This window comes from Anopheles coluzzii, chromosome 2 (assembly GCF_943734685.1).
Source record: "Anopheles coluzzii chromosome 2, AcolN3, whole genome shotgun sequence".
Classification (NCBI taxonomy): domain Eukaryota; kingdom Metazoa; phylum Arthropoda; class Insecta; order Diptera; family Culicidae; genus Anopheles; species Anopheles coluzzii.
The window spans coordinates 102,629,585-102,652,864 of NC_064670.1; the positions used below are offsets into that span (position 1 = coordinate 102,629,585).

Sequence of the window (23,280 nt, forward strand, 5' to 3'; positions counted from 1 at the left end):
TCTACCATCTGTTTGTCTCTACCATGTTTATGTTTCTTTTACTTGTTATACTGTTTGTGTTATGCAGCTTAATTCGCTTAGTTACTTCCTGTGTTTCCCCTGTTTCATTGGCGGTAACAATGTTCACTTCTTCCGTTTTTGATTCAGTTTGGTTTCACCATGACACTTTACCGCTTGCGATTTCTGTCTTACGAGAAAAATATATATGTATTCTTCCCCACTGGTCTTTCACGATTGTTCATTTCATTTGTTGCCTTTTTGCTAGTTGTAATACCATAGATAGAGTAAGAGGGAGAAGTAGCAACAGGAGTGCACGTTGCACGTATGTACGTATGAAGGTTGCATTGTTACGTTTTTCATAAAAAAAACAATCCAATCTTTCTCGTTATAAGTAAAATTTAGCTAGACGGTTGTGAAAAACAATTTAATACAAAAACCAAGTTAACCGATTATTATTACTCCACAATACAAGACGTTCGTTGAACCAGTTTAATAAAAATGGTGGCAGTGTTTAGATGAAACAAGAACGTTAAAACAGTGCAAAGCAGTTTGTGGGTGATGTTGTGACAGTGTGATGTAGACATCGTTTTGGCAATTGTTTTTTGTTTTCTTGTAATGTTTACTTATCTATTCCTTAACGTTAAGAAAAGATCACTTCAACTAAACTCTGTTTCAATTTCAGGAAACTTCGATTGCCACTATTTAACGAGAGGAATGGTAAATCAAGTTCAGATCCCGACAGTTTTTTTCTGTTTTCGTTCCGCTGAAGCACACAAACACATTTACCCTTTCGCCCCCCGTTGGCGCAACAGAGTAACAACACTGGCTAGATCGACCCAACTCGTTCCTTCGACTAGGCATCAACTATTTCTTCGCCACTTAGTGGTTTTGCTTCAACCCATTTGCCCATTTCTATCACTCTCAGCACTTCTTTTTTGTATCTATCATTTAAAAGTCGAAGACAGTGCGCGTATGTCCTCACGAGGAACAACCGTGTATGTAGGCGCCAACTTGTGCGCGAATCTGGCAAAATGTGAAACACATATTTGTTGGGGTGTGGAAAGTCGTTTTGATTTCTTGCAATAGAAATTCCACACTCAAACTTGCACACATGTTGCGAAGAATCGCACATTTGCAACGCATTCGCAATGTATGTTTTATGGTGTGTGTAGTTGTTTTTTGTTTTTTTTTGTTGTTGTCTTGTGCTGCTAGTTTTGTTTTATGTGCTCTGCTACATTTGTTCAACTAGATAATTTAAATATACTGGTTGTCACGATTTTCTTCTCGCGTTTTTATATCTTACTAGGAAACAGTGTTTACGCTATGACTTCCTTCCTTCCTTGCATTCTTCACATCTCCCATTTCGTGGCCCTTCTACCTTTCCAAGCCTTTCGCGGTAGAATACATCGAACGTACCGTTCCCCTTTTGCTTGCATCGCTTCCGCAGTAGCTGCATCATGAAAACCGATGCAGAACTTGCAGAGAGCTAGTGTGTGCAAGTGCACTTCAAACAACGGGCCGGGGGCCTAAAATATCCACCGATAGCTGTGCTGCCACACCTCTCCGTCTGAGAGAGACGTTGGCTTGCTGGTTTTGGCCGTTACTGGCATTGTCAACCTGGATAGCTGGATGACTGGTTGCGTTCTCGTTTGATCCGCTAGATAGTGCTCTACTGAGTGTGTGTGTGTGTGTGTGAGAGAGAGAGAGAGAGAGTATATTTGTTTGCTTACCGTTTTGGGTGTTTGGGCGCTTGAGCGCTCAATATGGAGTAGTTGTATGATCGCTCACTCATTTGACTGGGTTTATGAAAAAGGGACTATAGTAGAGGGTTTAGAGGAGAAATAGAGAACGGAGGAATGATGAAAAAAGACGGAGACTGGGGATGCATGGGATGAGGGGGAACACTGGTAAGCGGTCTAGCAGTACGCAAGATCATCCATATCCAGGTAGACAGCATGTCACACGGTCGTTTCCCGGTCGACGTGGATGTATTCGACCGGTTGCAGCCCGTGTCAGGAGTCCGGATCGAAGAACAGTGGCTCCTTCTTGTAGTCCTTCTTCGAGAGGGTACCGTTGAGCGAGGCAGCCGCCCCATTGCCGACCGTCGGTTTGAGCTTCTCGTTCGCCTTGCGCCGCTTCTTCACCATCACCAGCAGGCAGAAGATGAGACAGGCGGAGATGGCGGCGGCCACGCACCCGAACGCGGCGTAGATGCCGCCCGGCAGCTCGATCAGCCGGCTGCCACACTCCTGCTCGCTTTCGTCGTACCCGGACGGACAGTTGGGACGACCTGTGGGTGTTTTTTAGGTTGGAGGACAAAAAACGGGGTCACAGTGTCAATAGCACACAAGCAATGATTCACCGTACATATTCACTGAAAACGAAGGGAAAAGTACGTCGGGAATTACTCACCATCGCACCAGAGGGCGCTACCGATGCAAGCGTCCAGCTCGGGACACCGGTACTCGCACTCCGTTTCGCGTGGATACAGCCCAAACTCCACCAGCGTATCGTTGGTGGTAAAGTTGGACTGCAGATCGAGCTGCTGGATGAGCGACGCCTTCGTCCGCTGTATCTCGAGCCACGAGAACCCTATGCTGCCCGGCTCCTTGTGGATCGGTTCCAGCACCATGCTGACCGGCCTGTATGAAGCAAAGAACAGAGAATTCGAGCAAAGCCCACAAACCCCGGCAGTTCACCTGTCACTCACCTGTCGTACGTCAGGAAGGGCTGATTGCTTAACCAATCCTCGCTGAAGATGTGCAGCGCCGCCGACCTGCTGGACGGTGGTGACGGGCAAATCACCCGCATCACCTTCAACGGCACCCCGCTGTACACGATCAACCGGTTGCGTGTGTTGCACTTCGAAAAATCATCCGCCACCGGTTCCACCGGCAGAAAGCTGCCCCACGTGCGCACGAACAAACTGCGATCCTGCTGCTGCGCCTCAATGTACCACGGCAACCCGTCGCAACTCGCCTCATGCGATCGCAGCGGGAAGTTCATCTCATCCTCCCCACCCGAACCCTTCAGCCGCAACCTTCGCCGACACTCCGGCACCCGTATAAAGTCGTACGCCGCGTGGAAGTACACGTCCGCGAAGTCTTCCGAGATGTTCAGCCGCGTCACCACGAACGTCAATTCCAGCGTGCGCGAGTTCGAGATAAACGTCAGCGGCGCGTTGTAGGTGCTGCTCGTATTGTCGCAGAAGCAGCCGAGCGGTATCCTTGCGTCCGGGTACGGCACGTCGTAGAGGCGCAACTCCCCGATGCGGCTGTCCGGGTCGGTTTCGGACGGGCTGCACCGGGCACGCCCCGTATGTCCATCGCTCTCGGTGACGCACGTTGCAAACTCACCGAACGATACGTTAAACAGCTCCACGCGGACCTGTTTCGGGAAGGAGGCGAAGAAATTAAGGTACATTCAAGGGGGGAAAACGTCCAGGAAGAGCTCCACTTACCCGCTCACCAACGGATGCTTCGAACCGATACAGACAGGAGATGTTCTTAGCGCCACCCCGACCATGCAGGAATACGTTCCGGGGTGATTGGAAGTCACCCTTGCGCTTGCGGAAGACACGCGAACACAGTATGGGCAGGGAGGGATCGGCCGCTTGGGTAAGGTCCTCCTGTGGGTCCCTTGGTTTCTGTTTCTGCTCACCAAGGTATGGTTCTCCGCCGAGTTCCGTGTCTACAAACTCGTAGTTGATACCGAAGCTCGAAGGAAACAGTGAGGTTCCGGTCATGGTGTGGAATTCAATTTTCTGTAAACATTAAGACCCGTTTTGTGACTTTGTTTTAACTTGTTCTACTTGTTGATAGTAATGGGACATTTTGTCATGGTTGGATTAATCTGATTTCGAATCAAACGTATGCTTTTAATTTTGGACTATTTCGGAAAAAAACTGGATGAGTCTGGACGATTTGGAATTTCTTCGAATGACTCTAGACAAGATCCAATGATTCTGGATGACTCCAAACGAATACGGACGGCATTGGACGGTTCCATATGACTCAGGAATTATTTTGGATAATTCGAAAGAGCGTTCGGATGAGTATCGACAAGAGAGCAGATCTTAAAAAACTAGAAGTTCTGAATCCGTTTCGTTAATTGTTCAGATGCGATCTTACTCACTAAAAACTAATTAAGATTCATCAAGCGGATCAAGCAGATAAGTTCAAGCGAATACGTCCGGATTCGTCTGAAATTGCAGAGATGCATCCCGTTTGGACTCGGAGTTTGATAGAAGTTTTCACTCGTCCAAAATTGTGGAGTTCAATCCGATTTCGATCCTGATTTAGGTCCAGAGTTTTCCAGACCATAAACCAGAATGAACCCACGACTCTTCATTCACCATCACTAGTTCACCATTCCAACCTTCCTCACATACTTACCAAATCCCGCCCCGTACTAACGTAGCTCTCCAGCGGTGTGCAGGGTCGCATCCGATGTCCCTTACTCTCCAGCGTCATGTGATCGCACAGCTTCGGCGCTTCATTGTCGAAAAACTCCGCCATTAGACGGCGCGAACCGTAGGCCGATTTGGACGATCCTCGATCCTTGCGGCCATGATCCTTCGCTAGATCGTACCCACCGGATGAGTCCTTCCCGTGCCGTACCGATTGCACGTAATTGCCTGCCCCAATATCGGACTTGCCGCCCTTGTGCTTCGAATACTTATCCTGCGATCCGGATGAACTGTATGCTGAATTCCCACGACCCCGAACGCCATCGCTCGGTGCCGTTGGTGGCGGTTGGTTGAAGATACTGTTCACCGTCGGCCCGTAGATGTACTGATCGACCGGGTTCCACACGTTGTCCACATTGATCTTGAGACTCTTGCCGTTCTGATTGACACCGGTGTAGTAGCTGTTGACGGTTCGGTTCATTAGCTGCTGGTACAGTGCCGTCGTCGTGGTTAGCCCGGGCAGTACCGATGCCGCACCGGCACCGAGCGTCGAGCCGTAGCCGGGGGAGCTGCCAGCACCGCTCGGCGAGGATAGTACACTTGCCGGGGAAGTGGTACGCACGGGGACAAACGTACCAGCACTGTCCCAAATGCGCGTACGGGTAATCCACGGCAGAGGTGACTCGTGCTGTGAAAAATCCATCAATCAGTGGACAGTGATAAGAGAGTTTTCCTCACACACACACACACACACATACCCGTCCAATGGTGGAGTTATCGCTCCCGCTGCTGCTCGGCTGCAGTATCTGCAGGTGGTAGTGGGTGAACGAGATCCAGATCAAATCCGTCGGCAGCCCGTGAAAGTAGTACGTGCAGGTCGTGTTCGGTGCGAGTGTGTGGCGCGGGCTCAGCAGATGGCCCATCCGGCCCCGTCGCGACAGCAGCACCTCATCTGTGAAGGGAAAAGACAAAGCGCAGCCAAAAAAGGAAGCGAAATGATGGGAAAAGCGTGGCAAACGATGCTCGAAGGTCTCTCTCCGTGTGACGCAACCGCTCTAAAAGTGTTGCTACAGGAAATTGAATTTATCATTCCCCGCACAGCACAGATTGCCGTCGTCGTCGTCGTCGGCTGCTGCTGTGTCATTGTTACGGAAGGTCCCGTACCCCCGCCCTTTGCTCTCCCTCTCGCTCTAAATATACGCGCCATCGATCGTGCGGCTTAGGAGCAGCTCCATCGATAGAGGGATCTAGTACGGGGAGGGCTTTGGCTTCGCGCGTTAAGCTTGATGTAAATTGATTTTCTTTCATACACTTTTCACTCGCCCCCCGACTCTCGATGGAACGAGGGAAAACCGTTTCCATGTTCCAGCATTGTATGTCGCCCTTTTCTGACCGCCCTGCCCAATCTCTGCTCCGTGGTTCGATGGCTTGTTTAAATGTTGTTTGTGTACGAAATGGACGGAACGTGTTTTAAACGGGGCTGATGTCCGTGTCCGCGAGACACAAAGGTCCCTTTTTTTGCTGTTGTTGCCAGTAGGCGAACTTTGTAGCAATTGTTATGACATCGGCACAAATTTACACCGTCCACCGACAGCTGTCACTCGCAGTGCGTTAATAGAATTTAGGATCGCTTCTTTTCATGCTCTACACACCCCCCCCCCCCCCCCCCCCATTAAGCTTTTTCTAGGCCAAATTACGCTAAGTGTTATTGTAGCGGGCGGAACAACAACAAGACAACCACAAAAAACCTACCTGGATTCGTTGCGTTGATGTGAAACTCACACTTGCTGCCCTGGGCAAAGTCGTACGAGTCGGAATCGGCAAACAGAATGTCAACGTCCAGCTCGAAGCCACGGTTCGACTGGCCCGACTGGAGCGGGGCCGAGAACGGGCTCGAATGGAAGGCGATCAGCATTTCCGGTCCGCTGTTGGTGGAGAAAAGGGTAAGTAATGTGTGTTAAATTTTGTTACAGCTGTAAAAGGATTCTTGCTGGTTGGCGACGAGGTGCTGCAGTTTTATATATATATATATTTAATCTTAATGTTCTCAAGCCCTCCCGCGACAATTATTCACACGTTCGTAGCTTCTCAATCATATCGCAGGCTTGTTCATCTCGTTTCCCTTGCGGGCTCTTTGGCACCGCCCGACCACTCATCCGGTTTAATCCAGCACGTGGAGATGTGAAGATATTACACACCACGGATTGCTGGCAAACATTTCTTCCTTCGTTTTGTTCGTTTTTTTGTTGTTGTTGATACTTTTGGGGTATGTGTGTTGGCTGTTGGCTGCTTGCTTCACATTGCTCGCTTTGGTTGGGCATAGGCATGGGCATGTCCTTTTCATGCTGTCTGCGATCTGCCACCAAGGGAAACATAAGTTATATTATCACCAAAATGAGAAAAGTTTTCTGGCGCTTTGGCACACAGAAAAATACACATTCAAGCACACACACTCTACCACACAGGCACAAACCCGGGAGGCATATTTCACACTCACCCTATGCCGACGGTGCACAAGATTACAGCGAACGCGGGGCGCGCACGGGTGGTTAGTACTTCAAATAATCTTTTTGACTTACAGCGGGATACAATTTCGTCGTTGCTGGATTCTTTTTGCTCAACGTTTCATTTGCGCGCCAGTTTTCTTCACTCGAAAGCTTTCGAAAAGGCTTAATGAAAGTTCCCCGGAACCGACAATTCTGCTACATATCAGGCTGTTTGCATCAAAACGCTCTGGATGGAACGCTTGTTTTTCGGCGGCATATGAGTTTTTTGCTTCCAATTTCTCTAATAACATCCATCTTCAGCCCGAAGGATCGTTGAACGTGAAGGAAACTTTTCATTTCCTCACTGTAAAGAGTTGAAATTTGTTCCCATTTTTGTTTTTGAGAAGAAGGATGGGTTGGATTTGAAGATGGAGCATCTTTTAATTCTCTAGCCATGAGTCGCATCATTCTGTGTTTGCTCATTGTGTCGCCGTAGAGCGAGTGTTGTTTGCTCCTTTGTTTCGATTGTGTAGAACTGCTTATCTAGTTACACAGGAAAACACACACACATACACACAAACTCGCGTCCCATGTGCTTAATTATGCAATCCCTCAAAGAAATGTTCCCATACGCAAAAGCGGAGTAGCATACACTTACCGCGACACGACCCGTGGCAGCCAGTCGCCGCCGCAGTACTTCGCCAGGACGGGATCGTTGGTGCTGCTGCCGTCGTAGAAGATCAGATGATCCCGCTCGCCCGTACAGTCCGACCAGGCCCGCACCGCTCGTGCCGTTTTGTTTAGGCTCGCGATGGATCTGGAAGGGTGGAAGTGCGTTGCGTTGGTGAAACAGGATGAGTAAAATGTGAAAATATGTCAATTTTTCGGCGAATTCGCTGCTCCAAACGGGGCTGGATGACGGGTTCGAGGAATAATGATAAACAGTTTTAATGCCAGCCGGTGCTGTGTAGTGCCCGGAGCGGGCTTACGGGTGAGATGTTGATGTTGGAAGCAATTCGTATGAAATGTGTATCAGGAGGGTGAGTTAGAATCTGCTCCGGGTGGGATGTCTCTTGTGTGGATTGTTTTATAACTCCGCAGATTTTGTTACAACGCAATGTACAGGTGGATTATGTTGTGGTTTATTTTTTTGTTTTGAAAATAGTAATTTTTGATGAGAAATAATACATTTCAAGACCGAATCATACATGTCACTTTGGACATTTACAGTTGATACTCAGATATTTTTCAAATTAATTATTAATTATTACTCTGTTCAGATTTATCTTGAGAATATTCCCATCGAACAGTGAATACAACAGATTTTTACTTAAAGATTGTAGAATTATACAGCAAAGATTGAATTGAACCACAATTCTTCGAATCCTGTTAGTTTGAATTTACTCCTGAATGGATTTTGTGCGCCTAAATGTATGCAATGTTTCAATAAGAGTCAGCAAGTGAGTTTATTAAGCCGTTCTGCTTTTCATTTTGCATATCTTTATGCGCATTTAGGGTTTCGCAAGGTTTTGATCAAAGATGTTTCCCGAACATTGTTGGTTGCTTCCCATAATTTTTGGTTCGTTTTAATAATCTGTTGTGCATTTTCCAGAATGTTTTGGTTGAATTGTATTGATGTCCAATGGAACGATACCAATAAATCGTGGGAACGATTTAAATATATATGGGAAATGCTAAATAAATCCTTTTAGGCCGTCCACAAGGACAGAGGAGGCGTGGTAGGCCCAAATTGAGGTGGCAAGATGGCGTGGAGGCGTCCGCCATTAAGGCCGGGATAACGGACTGGCAGACGAAGGCGCGAGACCGTGAGCGGTTTCGGACACTCCTGAGGCAGGCCAAGACCGAAAAGCGGTTGTAGCGCCGGATAAGTAAGTAAGTAAGGTAAATAAATCGTGAAACGGACCAAAAACAAATTACGGCAACCAACCGTATAAATTGTAGATATCTTTAGATACCCTGTAGCTAAGTTTGGAATACAACTTAACGAAGAAAGCAAGTGAGTGAACGAAACAAATTGAACCAAAATACAAAAAAAGCAATACACTACCAACTAAACTCCTCAATATCGATACAATAAAGCCAATTAACAGGGTCACAATAACTCAACGATATCGTATCCCATCGATGCTTATTGTTTAGCTCTCTCTCTCTCTCTATCACCTTAGCTTGCGTCAGGTAATGGACTACATGGCTCTACATGGTAATGGCTCTAAAAAGTTGCACCCACCGTGGCCAATTAGGCCAGCACAGAAAAGTACATCTGGTTCGGACACGACGTAATGCGGCTAAAACTGCACATCGTGCCGGAAAAGGGATGTTAAGCGCTATCAAAACCCACTATCACCATTGCGCATTCGGACCAATTTCCCACCCATTGCTTCAGCGGACGGGCAAGAGTCCCGATGATGTCCTGATGTCCCCGGGAACGATTCTTTTCCATTGCCAGTGTACGAGCGAGTTTGAATCGTTGCTAACACCCACGGCAACTTTCCCCAGGCATAAAGCGGGAGTGTGTTTGGTCCGTCGAGCCCAAACCTGCCATACAAGCAGGTGGAAAGTTTTAATGAGTGTGTGTGTGTATGGTCAAAAACAGCAACTGTTTGCTTCTCGCTCTGGTTTTGTGAAAGCATCGCCCTTTGCAACCGATTGTGGTCCAGGGGTAAAATAAATCCCAACCCAGCTCTAGTGGCACTAGATTTGATGCCAACTCACTGTGGCCGTTCGGAGTCAATTTTATCCTGTCACCATTCGTCGACCACAAAGGTTCATTTTTTTTTGGCTTTGCTTGATTTTTCGCTCAAACTCACCCTCAGTTTCAATTCCGCTTTGGCTTTTTGCAATTAAAAAAGTTACAGACCGAATCGTTTCCGTGGTGCCTACACTAACACGTGCCTTCAAATCCGTCCCATCACATGGTTGCGTAACCTTGCGCTGCGAAAGCGCATCAAGCAGTGTGTGTTTGTGTTACACCGTGAATGGCATTGCCATGGTAACGAGAGACCGAGCATCCTTCAAGTGACTGTTTGGGCTGGGGTGTTTGCAGAAGAGATGCAAAAAAACAAGGACGAACAAACTAAAACAAGGATGTAATGCAATTTTGCAACAGCGCAACTTGTGCAACCATGTATGAATGTTTATGCAATTGGGTGGCTTGCCGGTGCACTCCAGTGCTGAAGGTAAAGTTTCAACCTACACACATACACACATGAACGCACAAACAATTCACGTGAACGGATGCAGTGTCGGAGCGGTTTTGTTGTAGTGGGTGCCATGATAAAGCGTATTTTATGCGTCGTCCCTCTTTTTTTTGCTTTTGTTGCTTCTCCCCTGGAACGTCCAAGTTCCTGTCGAACTGTTGTCGGAGGATGATGATCGTCGTGCTGGATGGATTGTTTTTTTTTTTTTGTGCCGTTTGGGGGCAGTAAAGCAAAGCAAAAGTACAAAAAAAACTCTATCACTATTCATATTTACACTACCAGCAGCCAAAACCCGAAAAACGAACCCAATCTCTCTCTCTGTAGTTTAGTATTCACTTCCGCAAACCTACCTCACACACACACGCATACACACACGGGACCCAAGGATCGTCTCGCGTGCTGCAACGGGGCAACCGTTTGTTTCACGCCACTTTTCACAGCGGTTCCATTGCAAAATGGTAAAACTTTTCTCATAAACCAATGCTCGAACAACAGAAACACACACGCGCACACACTCGTGCCCAAACGAATTGGTTTGATTTCGAGTGTTGGTTAGTTTTGGTGATGGGGGAAAGCAGTTCGGCAGAGTGGAAAATCGAGCACCGAAGTTGAAGGGCGCTTACAAGAATCTCGCCCAAAATGCCAGCACCATCGAATGAGTGCATGAGAACAACCGAAGTGAACACGCGTGAACGAATTTTCCCTGCATTCTTTTCACCCCCTCCCTTCCTCTCTCATTTCCTGTCCCAAATTTACACCAACTAAAAGGGGGAGCGGGGGAAAATGCATTTGGCTGCTATGCTGAGGGAAAATTATTATTATTTCGCCGCTCAATGGTTGTAGCAAGCGGCATTTGCAATTGTTTTCTTCCCTGTGCGCCATATCCCCGGGCGTGACTTTTCCGGAGGTTAATAAACTACTGTTTTTGGTGTGTGTTCTTGTGTGAATGGATTTTAACCCCATCCTACAGCCCTGCCTTTGACAGTGCCTTGTTGAAACAGGGAACAGCGTAAACAGGGAAAAAAGGCATCGCCCTCTCCCTGCAAAAAACCACTTGCAAACCAGAGGAAACAGCAGGAAGTGTGGCAATTGTTACGAAAAGAAAATTATTGTTTCACTTTTCGCTGTGTTTCGGGTTGTTGAAGTGAAAATGTAGCGGTTTTTGGGGGGCCCAAACACTATCCCAAACCACGAACGGTCACGAAGCAATTTCCTTCACTTCACTTCACTCGAGCTGCAGTTGTTTGTGCGGATGTGAGAAGCACGTTGCAATCACTGTTTATATTAGGGAAGAGAAGAGAGAAATGTTAGGGAAGAGAAGAGGGTTTACACTGTCTACGTATCGAGGAACTAGCAGCAGTTTTCAGTAACATTTCATCGAGAAAATCGACAGCTCCCAGTCGTGATTGGAATAAAGTTGCTCGTGAAATGCGAATGCGGCAAAACGGGGCATGAAATCGTAAAACTACACGAACAGGGAAGTGTTGTAGTGTTTTGAGGATCCTTTGCTTCCTCTCCAACAGTATTAAACCTCACCCGCTGGTAAATGGGACTGGCTGGTGGTACGGTGGTACGGTGGTAATTCGATTTTCATTACCTTTAATGTTGGGGGCAATAATGGCGGCGTTTTTTACTCACCGCGAAACACCGCGAAGACATGCTCGTACTCGGTTTGTTGTTTTACTGTACAAGCCAGGTTCATGGGAGGTAGAAAAAACCTCCCCCCGTTTAATGTTGTCGGTGAAAAGGATCGCAAACCTCCAGGAAAACGGTAAAGGAAGCTATTCTTTCTTTCAACGAGCAACTAGCGACCGTCTTTAGGGACGAAAAAAGGACAAAAAGCGGCTCCCTCGGACTAGTTCATAAATTAGATATTTTTATCACTTTCCGTTTATCGTTTTCCCCTTGCATTTGCCGTAGCTGGTTCCATGTTGTGGTTTGGGCGGTTTTTTCTTGTCCCTTCTCTGAACCTCTCCGCTGCTGTAGACGCTGCCGGAGGCGCTAAAACTGTCGAACAGCGCGGAAAAGCGGCCCGCCATGGAATAAAAATCCCCATTTTGCAGGGTTTTGAAACGAGAGTGAAACGATTTCCGATTTTTCCCCCTTATGTCAGCTCTGCTCTTGCACTGCCTGCACGCGCTAACGTGAAAGGAAAACAGATTTTTCAACCCGCAATAGCAGCGGCAGCAGTAGAGGTAGTGAAGACAAAAACATAAAACAAGAACCGAGCAAGGGAAAAGCTCGTCGGTGCCGTCTTGCTACCGCTCGTACCAACACGGTGTCATCGTTTCTGTTTTGTGATTTTGCAAACCCATTTTTCCAGCAGCTTTAGTACACCGCCCTCCGGTAAGGGTTGAGATTTTCGTGAGTGTTGAGCTGCGCCTGGTGTAGGAATGAAGTTTTACAACGGGTTTTTGCCTTCTCTCTCTCTCCTTATCTCTCGTCATTGTCCCAGTTTTGTCCCAGATTCCCCGGAGGGCCTTGGCGACAATCGAAGACATTGGGTTTTTTGCTTCCCTTTTTTCCCACCCAAGGACACCGCAATGAAGTTGTCGCAGAAGAAGGCTCACAACTTTCTTGCCAAACAAGCGTAGTAAACAGAGGGGAAACAAGAAAGGGCGACATTTGTCTTCTGAAACCGGAAACCGGCAGCGGAAGTACCGGGAGGTAGTAAATCGTGCCGAAACGATGGTAGAAAACAGAGGGGAAACTGAAAATCAAAACCGAAAGCGTGAGAAAATTGTTTCTTGCGTCTTTCCGAATCTCACGACCATCACTCACTCAAACAACAACAACAGTAAAGAAAAGAAAGGATTGGGGATTGGGATTGGGTAAAGGTTCGGTGCAAAGAAGAGGAAATAAATCCTTACGACAGAAGGACGACAACGCACTGCCAAACAATTGTCTAATGCTTAAAAAAGCGAAGCAATTGAACGGCAGTGAGTCGGCAGCACCTCACTAAAATCGGTCGATGCATGATTTATAGACGATCAGTGACAATGTGTGTGTGTGTGTGTGTGCTGGTGAGGATTTTCGAGCTCGCTGCAAAACACTCGAAATTTGATTCTCAGCCACGCACACTTCCCCGCAGGGTCGTTTTTGTCGCTAGCAATGAAAATGACTATAGACACGTGGTTTTGCGGTTTTCAGTTGGTGCCGTGTGGTAGCATTGTTCTTAACTCTAATTAAAAGTTGTGGCGCATAGTTGTGCGCGCGCGCGCGCGAAGAGTGGTTCACACGAATGGGGGCGGTTGGGCGAATGGAATTGTAAGCAAGATAAGAGTTACTTGTGGCTTATTCCTTGCTAAACGTGCCAGTGATTTATTTCAGGATAAGATAAAGGTTTGCACAGTGAAGTTTTTGTTTGTTTGTTTTAAGTTGCCTTTGTCTGACTGCATGACGTTGCTCATTTTGGGATCCATTGCACTTTTTGGTAAGCTTTTCTTATCCATGCGATGGGAAAACTTGTTCAACTGGAACAATATCGTGACTGAAGAGCTGGAAATGCTTTTTATTATTAGATTCTTTTACACAAAAGTACAGTTGAAATACAAAATATTTGATCGGTTTTTAGGCTCTTACAGAGTTTCCCACGATTTATTGGTTGGTTCCCATAAATTTTTGGTGGGTTCCCATATTTTTTTGGTGCCTTCCCACGATTTTTTGGCCGTTTCGCAGAAGTTTTTGGTCCAATTGTATTAATATCCTATCGGAAAATACTAATAAACTATAGGAACGAACCAAAAATTTATCCGATACGATCAAAAAATCGTGGAAACGCATCAAAAAATCATGGTAACTGACCAATAAATTGTTAGAAACCCTGTAAATTAAGAGTTTGATTAATAATAACGAATCAGCTTGTTTTGTAAACTTTTTCTGCAAATAACAAACATTACTTACAGCTGCCAAATGCCTTAAGGATACTCTTCAAATGTTATGCTTGAATCAATTTTTACATCCTTCATCCAAAAATCGGAAGTAATTCAATTGTATTGCTTCACTAGACTCGTATCATCCAATATGACAACTGACAGCTTGTTACAGCCGTTCAAATGACGCTTGTTTACTCGAATTCGAGAGTAGATTAACCACGTTAAGCACAAATTATGTTACCATGAGCAAGCGAATATTTATAGAAATTGAGCAAAAAAAATATACGCCTCCCGATTAGCATTTAAAGGAGCAATTTTAGCTTTAAACAATACTCTCCATAGACCATCTTAGCACTTAAAGCACGCGTAAATTTCACATCCTTTCAAACATCTGACTGAATTTACATTTTTTCCATTCTTAGTCCTGCCCTGCCCTACCCACCTATCTTTGCATCGAATAAACCCACGCAAATTTCGCTCGAAGAAAACCAATTAACTTCACACCTCGTAGTCACCGTATAAAAAGCATCCTGCTTGCTGGTGGAAAATCCCCCTCCCCCCTCCTCCCCAAACCACACATTTCAAAAAGATGAAAGATTTAGTGCTACCGGTCAACAGCGTCCTTTTGACGTCCTGGGCGCTAACATTTATCAACCACCACACCACCGCAGCGAGCGAGCAGGGAAAGTTTCTCGCGCGATCAGATCTCAGAAAAATCTGATTAAGCTCGTGTTAACTTGTGCTGTAAGACGACGATGTTGATCCTATCGAAGACTTTTCTTCTTGTGATGGAGTCTCGCACCCTCCTAGCCGTCTGGCAACGGTCAAATCTCGACCAGCCTCACGCAAATCAATGGTTCTTTGCCGACTCTGGACTCGATCTGTATGGTGGTTTCGCGCGGGCCAAAGCCCTCGCCAGAATCATTAATCATCGGCAATGGGCATGCCTCTGAGGGTGGGGTTGGTAGGTCTCTTTTTCGGTCCCTTTGCCGAACACAAACTGAAGGCAAATTTGAGATTTAGGTACGCTTATCGGACGAAAACGGCTTCTTTCCGGTTTTCAGGTTTTCCAATCGCTCCAATCTCGATGGCGCCCGCGCGCGGTTCACCGAACATCGGGTTCACATTGTTACCCCTACCCCAAAGAACCCAGTGTGTTTTCTTGATTGCTTTTGTAAAGGAGGTTGGTAGTGGGAGTGTTTTTTGAATGGGCGATAACACTGGAAAAAGGACGAACGTCCCACTTGAAATGGGACTTCATCTCAGCAACGGTGAATGAATTCTTCAGCCTGTGCTGGAATGCTTCTGCTGAACTTAAGGATCCGCGTCTAGTGGGGCAACTTCTGGCCGATGAAAAACACCAAACCCTCATAGACAGAAGTCAAAGTTTTACTTGCGCTTGTAACATTTTTCCCTCCGTGCCGGCGCGGCCAAGAAAGAAGCGACAAAGTGGTTCATGACGTCGATAATAGCACCAATACCAGGGACCCAGGGGAGAAGAGCACCAGAGTGGGTGCGAATTAGTCTTTGGATGGGGAAAAAGAGGGGGACGGAAGGAAAATTAAACATTAATTCATAAATATAACAATTTTACCAGCCCGTGAACAGGAGCGCCCATAAACAGTGAACGGTGAGTGAGGGAAGGTTGATTTTTCCGATGACGGACGATTCGCGTGACTGGGCGCCGTTTACGGAACGTGCAAGATGCTGATGGCAAAGGAAGGAAGTAGGGTGTAAGGGTGACTCCCATTTTCTTGAGCTCTTTTGCGTCCGTAAGCTGTAATTGTGTTTGTTTGTGTTTGTGTTTGTATGAAGGAAGACCGTTCGAAGCCAGACCAAAGCAATGCCAAAAACGACGGACCCTTTGGAGGAGTGTTTTTGGTGCTTGGGTGGTGTTTTTTTCTCCATCCACGCTAAGTCCTCTACCACCCCGTCCACGTTCGTCCTCCAACTGGTGCCACGTTGGATTAAAATAATTTCCGGAAAATTTTCATAATGATTCATTATTAATTATGTTAACGATCTGCTGCTGCCGACGCACCCAACTAATGGGCAGCGTACTGGAAATGGTGCTTGTGGATACATGTGTGTGAGAGTGTAGGAAGGTGCACACACACACACGCACGCAGTGTAGGAAAGAAGGTGAGATGTGCTTTTAGCGGCCATTTCCCATTTGGGACAGCAACTTGCACACGCTTTGTTTTTGTCTCCTTCCTTTCGTTCGACACCACACCAGTTCCAGACATCCGGGTTGCGGAAAGACCACGAGAAACACGCACACTAAGTGAAACTTCCGCCTCATTTACGTGACATGTAGGACAAAAAAAAAAAAACAACAACAACAGAGCAAGTGGAAAGTAAAAATAAAAAACTGGAGCACCGCGAGTGCCGAACGCGTGATGGAGGCGCCCAGGGAACGGCGTCACGCGACAGTGAGCATGACTATGTCGAATATGTTGTTTACGATGAAGGGAACGATGATAATTATGTTGAAAATTGCTTCCCTCCCCCCTCCCGAAACCACTCGCTGCGGGTGAGTGCGGTGGTACGCTGGATACTCGGATTGAACGAGTATTTAAGCAGTGGTGCGGCTTTTTCAAGCCAAATTGGGACACGGATTGACGTTTTATTTTGCTAACAGATTGACAGGTGAGCAGTTTGTGTGTGTGTTTTATCTATCTGCGCATCAATCAAGCGCTGATTGAGTTGGTTTGAAGCTGAACATGAAGTGTTTGGTTGTTTGGAATGCAACAATTTCCATTTTAGAGGTATTGATGAGTGTTTTTTTAATTATCTGCGTATGTTTGTACCCTTAAGTGGATAATGTATTACATTAAACTCAATTTAATACGATCTCATTAGGCAAACTAAGCCGTCTAAATTGCTCGTAGTCCAAAATTACAGACCTTTTCGCAAGAATACGCAAACAAACTATAGTATCATAGAGCTTGTCAACGCCTACTTTCATACAGTTCAATCGCGTACTAAACGGTTCAATAGCTATATCAAGGTCCTTGAAAGAGAACAGGTCGAAGCGTTTAGAGTAAATTGACAGAAAGCCATGGGAAAATTTTGACAGTTAAAGTGAAAATTGTTTATCTTTAGCGATGGACGTTGCTATGAAATGAATGAGAGTTTTGTTCAGCAATTTGCACACATTTCCTATCAATTAGAATATTATATCAATTAGAATCCAATTAGAATATTACTTGACTGATGCAATCCAAGTAAAGGACGATATGCATATTGTACCGGTGTGTGTCGATTGGATGTTTCATTTTACTCTAAGTGTTTAATTGAAACCAAATAGGACTTCTTTTACCCAGTTGGAACATGTTAAACTTTTCGTTTTTCCAGCAGGACTGTTGCAAACGGTAGTGGTTTGTGGTAACGGAATGGCAAACAATGAAAAAGGTTATCAATGTTTCGGAATACAGAGTAAACTGCAACCTTTATTCTCCAGACGTAATTGACCGCAAGAAATAAAAACAATATAATCTTCCCAATAGTAAATTCGTCCACTTTTCCGCGTTAACTACTAGCCGTTTGTTTGTAAACACTTTTTCATGAAACTGTCAAAAGCGAGCTGAAAATGGCAACCTCGCAACGGGCTTTGCATCGACCTGTTCTCCTTAATAGATCTTGAGCTATATGAGCATGTTTAGATCATGAATGAAGCCCCGTAATGGTTTATTTAGTTTCTTGACACCATTAAGCTCTATAAGGAGTTAAAATAGGTCCAAATTCTTGTTGATTTTCATGAGGATTTCATGACCTTGTACACATGTAATCCTTGTATGGTTGAATTTTGAATTATTTAAGTCAAATTCCATTTAATTTTCAAATTTAAAAGTCTTCTCTTTAGACTAAATACGCTTTCTGAACACAACCAGCTCACGCAAACGTTCCCCGGCGCCTCATTTTAGGTGGTTAATCCTTCCCTTTCCAGCATGGCAACAAATCTGTGCTTGAATAGCAATTTCCTCCCTTAAAAAAAACTTAGATGTAAGCTACCACTTTCCATCCCTAAACATGGCGTTTCTCATCTTCATGTTCATGTTTCTATTACAAGATAAAAAGAAAATGCTGCATATAAAAAAAACGTGCTACAACAAGGTGTACCACAACCTGAACCTATATCCTTATCAACAATTGCACACGCCTTACATGCACACACACACACGTAAGCAACCATCGTAACCGTTAATCCGATGCTGAACGAAATCATTTACTTCAGCTTTACAGATATCGCGCCCTGGCGATGTGTGTGTGTGTGGGTTTTTCTCCATGTTATGCAAATTTCCTACCATATGAACAGTTGTTCCCTGTGCTCTTCCGCTTGTATCCATTTTCACTTCAGTGTTCAGGTGCGTGCGTACGTAAAAAAAACGGGCTTCTTGTTTCGCACGAAGCAAAAGACAATCTCAAGCACCTCAAGAAAATACAGCAATTCACTCAGCCCAAAAAATGCCAGCCAAATTCGGGGATTTTCCCAGCAAAATGAGTTGAAATTAGAAATTTCCGTCTTTTCCACTGAAACTGTGTGGCGCTGCCAAGAAACGTCCGCTCGCTAGATGAAAGCTTAAAGTCCTTTGCGTAAGCAAAAAGCAAAAAATAAAAGAAGGAAGAGAAATTCCATTCCACTTGTGCGACCGTTTCCGGTAGCAATTGTTTTTCAACCATCCTCTCCAGCTTTTCTACACCCACTCCAGTTGGCAAACGAAGCAACGAAGCTTTCGCGTTTCGCGTGTCGATAAAAATACACCTTCCAACCATCACCTTAGCGCGGCGCTCTATTTGGTGCTGCAGCAGCAGAAAGGGGTTTGGAAAAGATCTCATACAACTTTTAAATTCCATTTCGTTTGGTAATTTCGCTGCCCCCCTCCAAAGACACACACCCCGCATGCCCTGCCTGCATCAAACCGTCCGATTGTGGCAGAAACACCTCTACCACCATACGTACCCAACTTTCTTCGGGTGTTCATTTCCGGTGGCGTTCTGTTTCCGGGGCCCGGGTGCTCCGCAGTGCAGTGCGAGCGAAGGAAGCGAACGACTTTGCTATTTCCGCAGTGAGAGTGTGTGTGTGTGTGTGTGTGTGTGTGTGTGTGAGGTACAGTTCCCAGAACAGGAGGTTTGGCCACGCGTTTCCAGCACAGCGCTGCCACTCAGGAAAGCTTTTAATACGAGCTGAATTATTAAATATATTTGTGCCCACATTCTTTGCCCCTTGGTCCGCCGTCCGCGTGTGTGCGTGCGTGGCAACGGGGACTGATCACTGCCGGGGGGACTGCGGTGTGGTGTGTTTCTTTCTAAAGTTGTTTCTTTTCGCCACTAGCCCGGCACATCACTGGAGGAATGTGTTTTTGGTTCTGTGTGGCGCTGCTCTACGCTTAAGCCATACGCTCTGATCGGCGCTCAGTTGGTAGTTTTACGATTTTGCGACTGCGATTTTTCTTTCCCGCAGAAGTTGGCATTCGAAAACGAAGCCTTTTTGCCTAATTTCAAACCTCCAACAATGGGTTTAGTTGCAAGCTTTTGGCTGCCTAATGTAGCAACAAAACTTGAAAAGAAAAGAAAAATGCTCCCACGTTCCTCAAGGTGCAGTTGTATGGAGGATTTAGCAAGGAGTGAGCAAAGTGGTCAGGTGCAAGATTTAGAATAAAACAAAAAGGGTTCGTGGAGGCATGGAATGAGCAATGAGCGCCCCTCTGAGTGGAGAACCATACGGTCTGTGTGTGTGTGTGTGTGTATGTGTGTGTGTGTGTGTGTGTGTGTGGATAGCGGAAAACGGAATTAAATTAATGAAAAGTTGTGTGAAAAGTTTCGCACACGCTCTGTTTGAGTTGGCGAATGCCAAGTTCCCCAGGGAAGGCAAAACGAGAAAAAAAAGAACGAACCAACGGAACAAGTACCGCATTGACAAAAGCGAAAGAAGTAGCGCCGAACTGTGTAGCGAACTTGTTATGGGTCGCTACAAAACACGAGCAATGGGGAGGAAAAGAATTAAATACGAAAAAATACCCTCGGAACCATACAGTGCAAAAGCGGCGTCCCTGGCGTCCCTGTGTCACCCAAAGAGGGGTGGGCGGGGGGGGGGGAGGAGGACAGCCCGAGGCGCCTCAAGTGAGGGTAAGAAAAACAATCGTCTAACAAGAGGAAACACATTATAAAGTGAAAAGTTCGTTTCACTCTCTCCCACACTCTCTCTCTCTCTCTCTCGCTCTCGCTGTCCATTTTTAACCAGCCGGCCAGCCAGTTGGCATTCTTGGCTGGTTCGCTAAAATTGCGGCACTTTTGGCAGTCACTTAAACATAGCGCCCCATTGCACTGTGTCTGTGTGTGTGTGTGTAGCTTTGTATACAAAAATATCGCAAAAGTCTAGCCTAATTTTAGACACGACGCGCTAGTTGACTTCTTCTCCCCATTCCAAATGCAGCCCGAGACACACTGACTTTTTTCGGTGTGTGTGTGTGGCTTCGTTTCACCATCACGATACAAGTTGCGGCTTGGTGGTTGGCTGTTGGCAGTTTTTTTTAACACAATTTAAAAGTACACTGTTTGCCGCCCGGCCAGCGAATAGCCAGCAAGTTTTAAGCAAAGTTTAAAGCTATCTTTCATCGCGGAACCCATTTGTTTGCGTAAAAGCTTTGGCCGCGCGGAAAACTCAGCAGAAGCCAACAAGAAATGGCCGTTTTCTTTCCGAAAAAGGAAGGAGTTAGCTGCTGCTGCTGCTGCTGCTGCTGCTGCAAAGACTTGTCTGGCGGTGGGTAATGCTTTAAGCTGCAGAAGTTTTGTGTGCAGTAAGCGGACCTGTAGACAATGGGATTAGTTTCCGGCGGGTGGGATAACATATTTTTAGGGGGAAAAAACACATTTTTGTATTGTATTGTTTGTTACTCCTTCTTAAAGGCTTGAAAGCAACATTTTGTAGGGCAAATGCTCAGTTGCTACCAAAGGAAAACGGCATTAAAGTCCTGCTGAAGTATTGCTTGTTTTTTTTTTATTAACGTAGAATTATTCCCTGCATTGTGTTAAGAAATGTTCATGAGTATCAATTAGCAAGTTTCTAGCAAGTAAGGTGACGTCAAACATCGACTATCTGCTTCAGTTCTTTTGAAATAGAAAAGCTTTCATGCTATTCAGGAGCCTCTGGAACAGTTTTATTCCGCATTTGGAGCTATCTTTCCAGGAATCTCCTTCTAATCTTTGAAGGAATGCATAGAAGCTTTTAAAGTTAAGCATTATTTATATCCATGATAATCTTCATCTGGATCTTGTCTACCAACAAATTTAATGTGTTTTACATTTCTTGATTTTGTATGTACATTTCAATCATGATCGACTCAACATTGACGACTCGAGAAGGTTGAAAAGGCCTTACAAATGAATACATTTTGAGTAAAATGATGGAATAATGGACGAATGTGGAGCACCGATAGCTGTTATCTTTCGTTTGACTGTAAACGAAGCGTACACAGAATCAACTTTCTAACCTTTAAACACGCTTTAGATAGATACTGCTTCATCGCTTCACCGTACTTACCGCTTCACTAGTGCTTTGTGCTCATTCTCCTGGCTGATAGCGACCATCGCATGCTTACAGGTCGGCACCACCTTCTGCCGGATGGTCCAGTAGCAGGTGACGTTGCGCGGGTACATGCCCGGATAGTTGGGGCTCTGCAGGCGACACTTTTTCCGGTAGCATTCGTCATACTGGCGCGTACAGTACGTGCCGGGCGTGACACGGCCCAGCTCGAGCAGCTCGCTCGGTGCACCGTACCTGGGTGGAATAAGCATGTGCAAATTGAGTGACAGTTGAAAAGAACATAAAACAGCAAGAAGGAGCAGCGGTCACTTCGATGTTGGTTGGTTGGGGCACGGCAAATCATTACTTCATTCACAAAGTAACGTGACACGCTGCTGCGCACAAACGTGTTTCCGCAATTCAAAGCGTATCGATTTCGAGGCTTTTCAACCGCCACAAAAAGCTCGCTTCGAATAACGGAGCGTCGGTTTTAATCGAAGTAGGCAAAGATACGATGTAAATTATTCCATTTCATCGACTCCCCCATCCTGCCCAAAGACGCTACAAAGGACACTCGATAAAGGGCGAAGAACAACAGCGATGTAGACACAACAAGCGAAATGATGAGTCGTGCCGGTGGAAAAGAATATTTTAACGCACCCGCGCGTTCCACCGTACCGTTTCTTCTTACGCAAACAAGCGCTTTTGGTTTTGGAGCTCAATTTTCTACCTCATCGGTTTCAAATTGAGTTGAAGAAAATGGCAGGAAAAATAGGGAGGGGAGTAGAGATGCAGTAAAGTAGGGAAAATGGCAAGATCGATGAAAGTGAGAACAAAATAAATAAAATCGAATAGTACAAAAATGAAGAAAACGGCTAGAATGGATGGGTGAAACGGGGACACTTGGTTTGGTTTGCTTTTCGGTTTTGATTTAAAAGCTTCTCGATTCCAACTGAGCAAGTTGGATAGTTCTGTTCTGGTTGCCCGCTTCTTCACTGCTTGTCAGCATCAATCGATCGACTCGGCATGTCTTTACCGTGTTTTGCTTCCCCTTTTCACCAACCTACCATACCCGCAACAGTATTCCATTCGTTTGAATTATTTAACATTTCAATATCCAATTTGATAACAGCATTTCCATCTCTGATTGGATCAGGTGGTTGTGTGTTGTTTCTTTTGCGCACACTATCCTTCGTTGACTTGCGACTTGTGCAACATTTGCAACCGCCTGTAGTTCTTATTCTACATGGCTCCGGGAATTCTCAATGGGGCACTTGGCCGTGTAGTAAACCGGTCGTTGAAGCTAAAACCATTTCCATGGCTTTTCGGTTACAACAAAGAGCAGCCTGAGCAAGTCTGGTTACAAACATGGTTTTGGTATGTTTCGGTGTGATTGGGATTGAATTTCCATTGTGCTGGGAAATAAGAAGAGGAAGCTGTGAAGAAAACGCCTCGCTTTGGAGGAAGCAAATCAGAAATATGCTGTGAGCTTGGTCATTGGGGTTTTACTGATGTTCCAGTGTGTTCCAGTCGTTTGGCTATCCCGATTCTGAACTCATTCTTCGTCGCTATCATAATCCTTTCTTCTCAAACTCTAATCTTGCATTCTTATTCCTGAATTTATAACAATTGTTTTGAGTGTACTAGCTTTGTTTTGCATTCAGCTCATATGCATGCTTTGGTTACCGATAAGGAAACCGATAAAAACACATCAATATCCGAAGTGGTAGACCTTTGTTACTCTTACTCCAGCTCATGGGAGAGCTTT

At 45.7% G+C, this 23,280-nt stretch overlaps 1 protein-coding gene across 1 annotated transcript in view; it reads right to left on the reverse strand.

Annotated features, from left to right (window-relative positions):
• Positions 1-1,172: 1,172 nt before the first annotated feature.
• The window catches only part of LOC120949462 (uncharacterized), a 111,113-nt gene continuing 89,005 nt past the window's right edge, over positions 1,173-23,280 (reverse strand). Inside the window, exons 9-17 of the mRNA XM_040366775.2 lie at positions 21,531-21,767; positions 7,553-7,711; positions 6,161-6,333; positions 5,167-5,360; positions 4,395-5,096; positions 3,461-3,763; positions 2,711-3,387; positions 2,413-2,642; positions 1,173-2,290 (exon numbers count right to left, since the gene is read on the reverse strand). Coding sequence (XP_040222709.2) covers positions 2,013-2,290; positions 2,413-2,642; positions 2,711-3,387; positions 3,461-3,763; positions 4,395-5,096; positions 5,167-5,360; positions 6,161-6,333; positions 7,553-7,711; positions 21,531-21,767 — 2,953 coding nt within the window. The 3' untranslated portion in view covers positions 1,173-2,012. The remainder of the gene's footprint in view (positions 2,291-2,412; positions 2,643-2,710; positions 3,388-3,460; positions 3,764-4,394; positions 5,097-5,166; positions 5,361-6,160; positions 6,334-7,552; positions 7,712-21,530; positions 21,768-23,280) is intronic.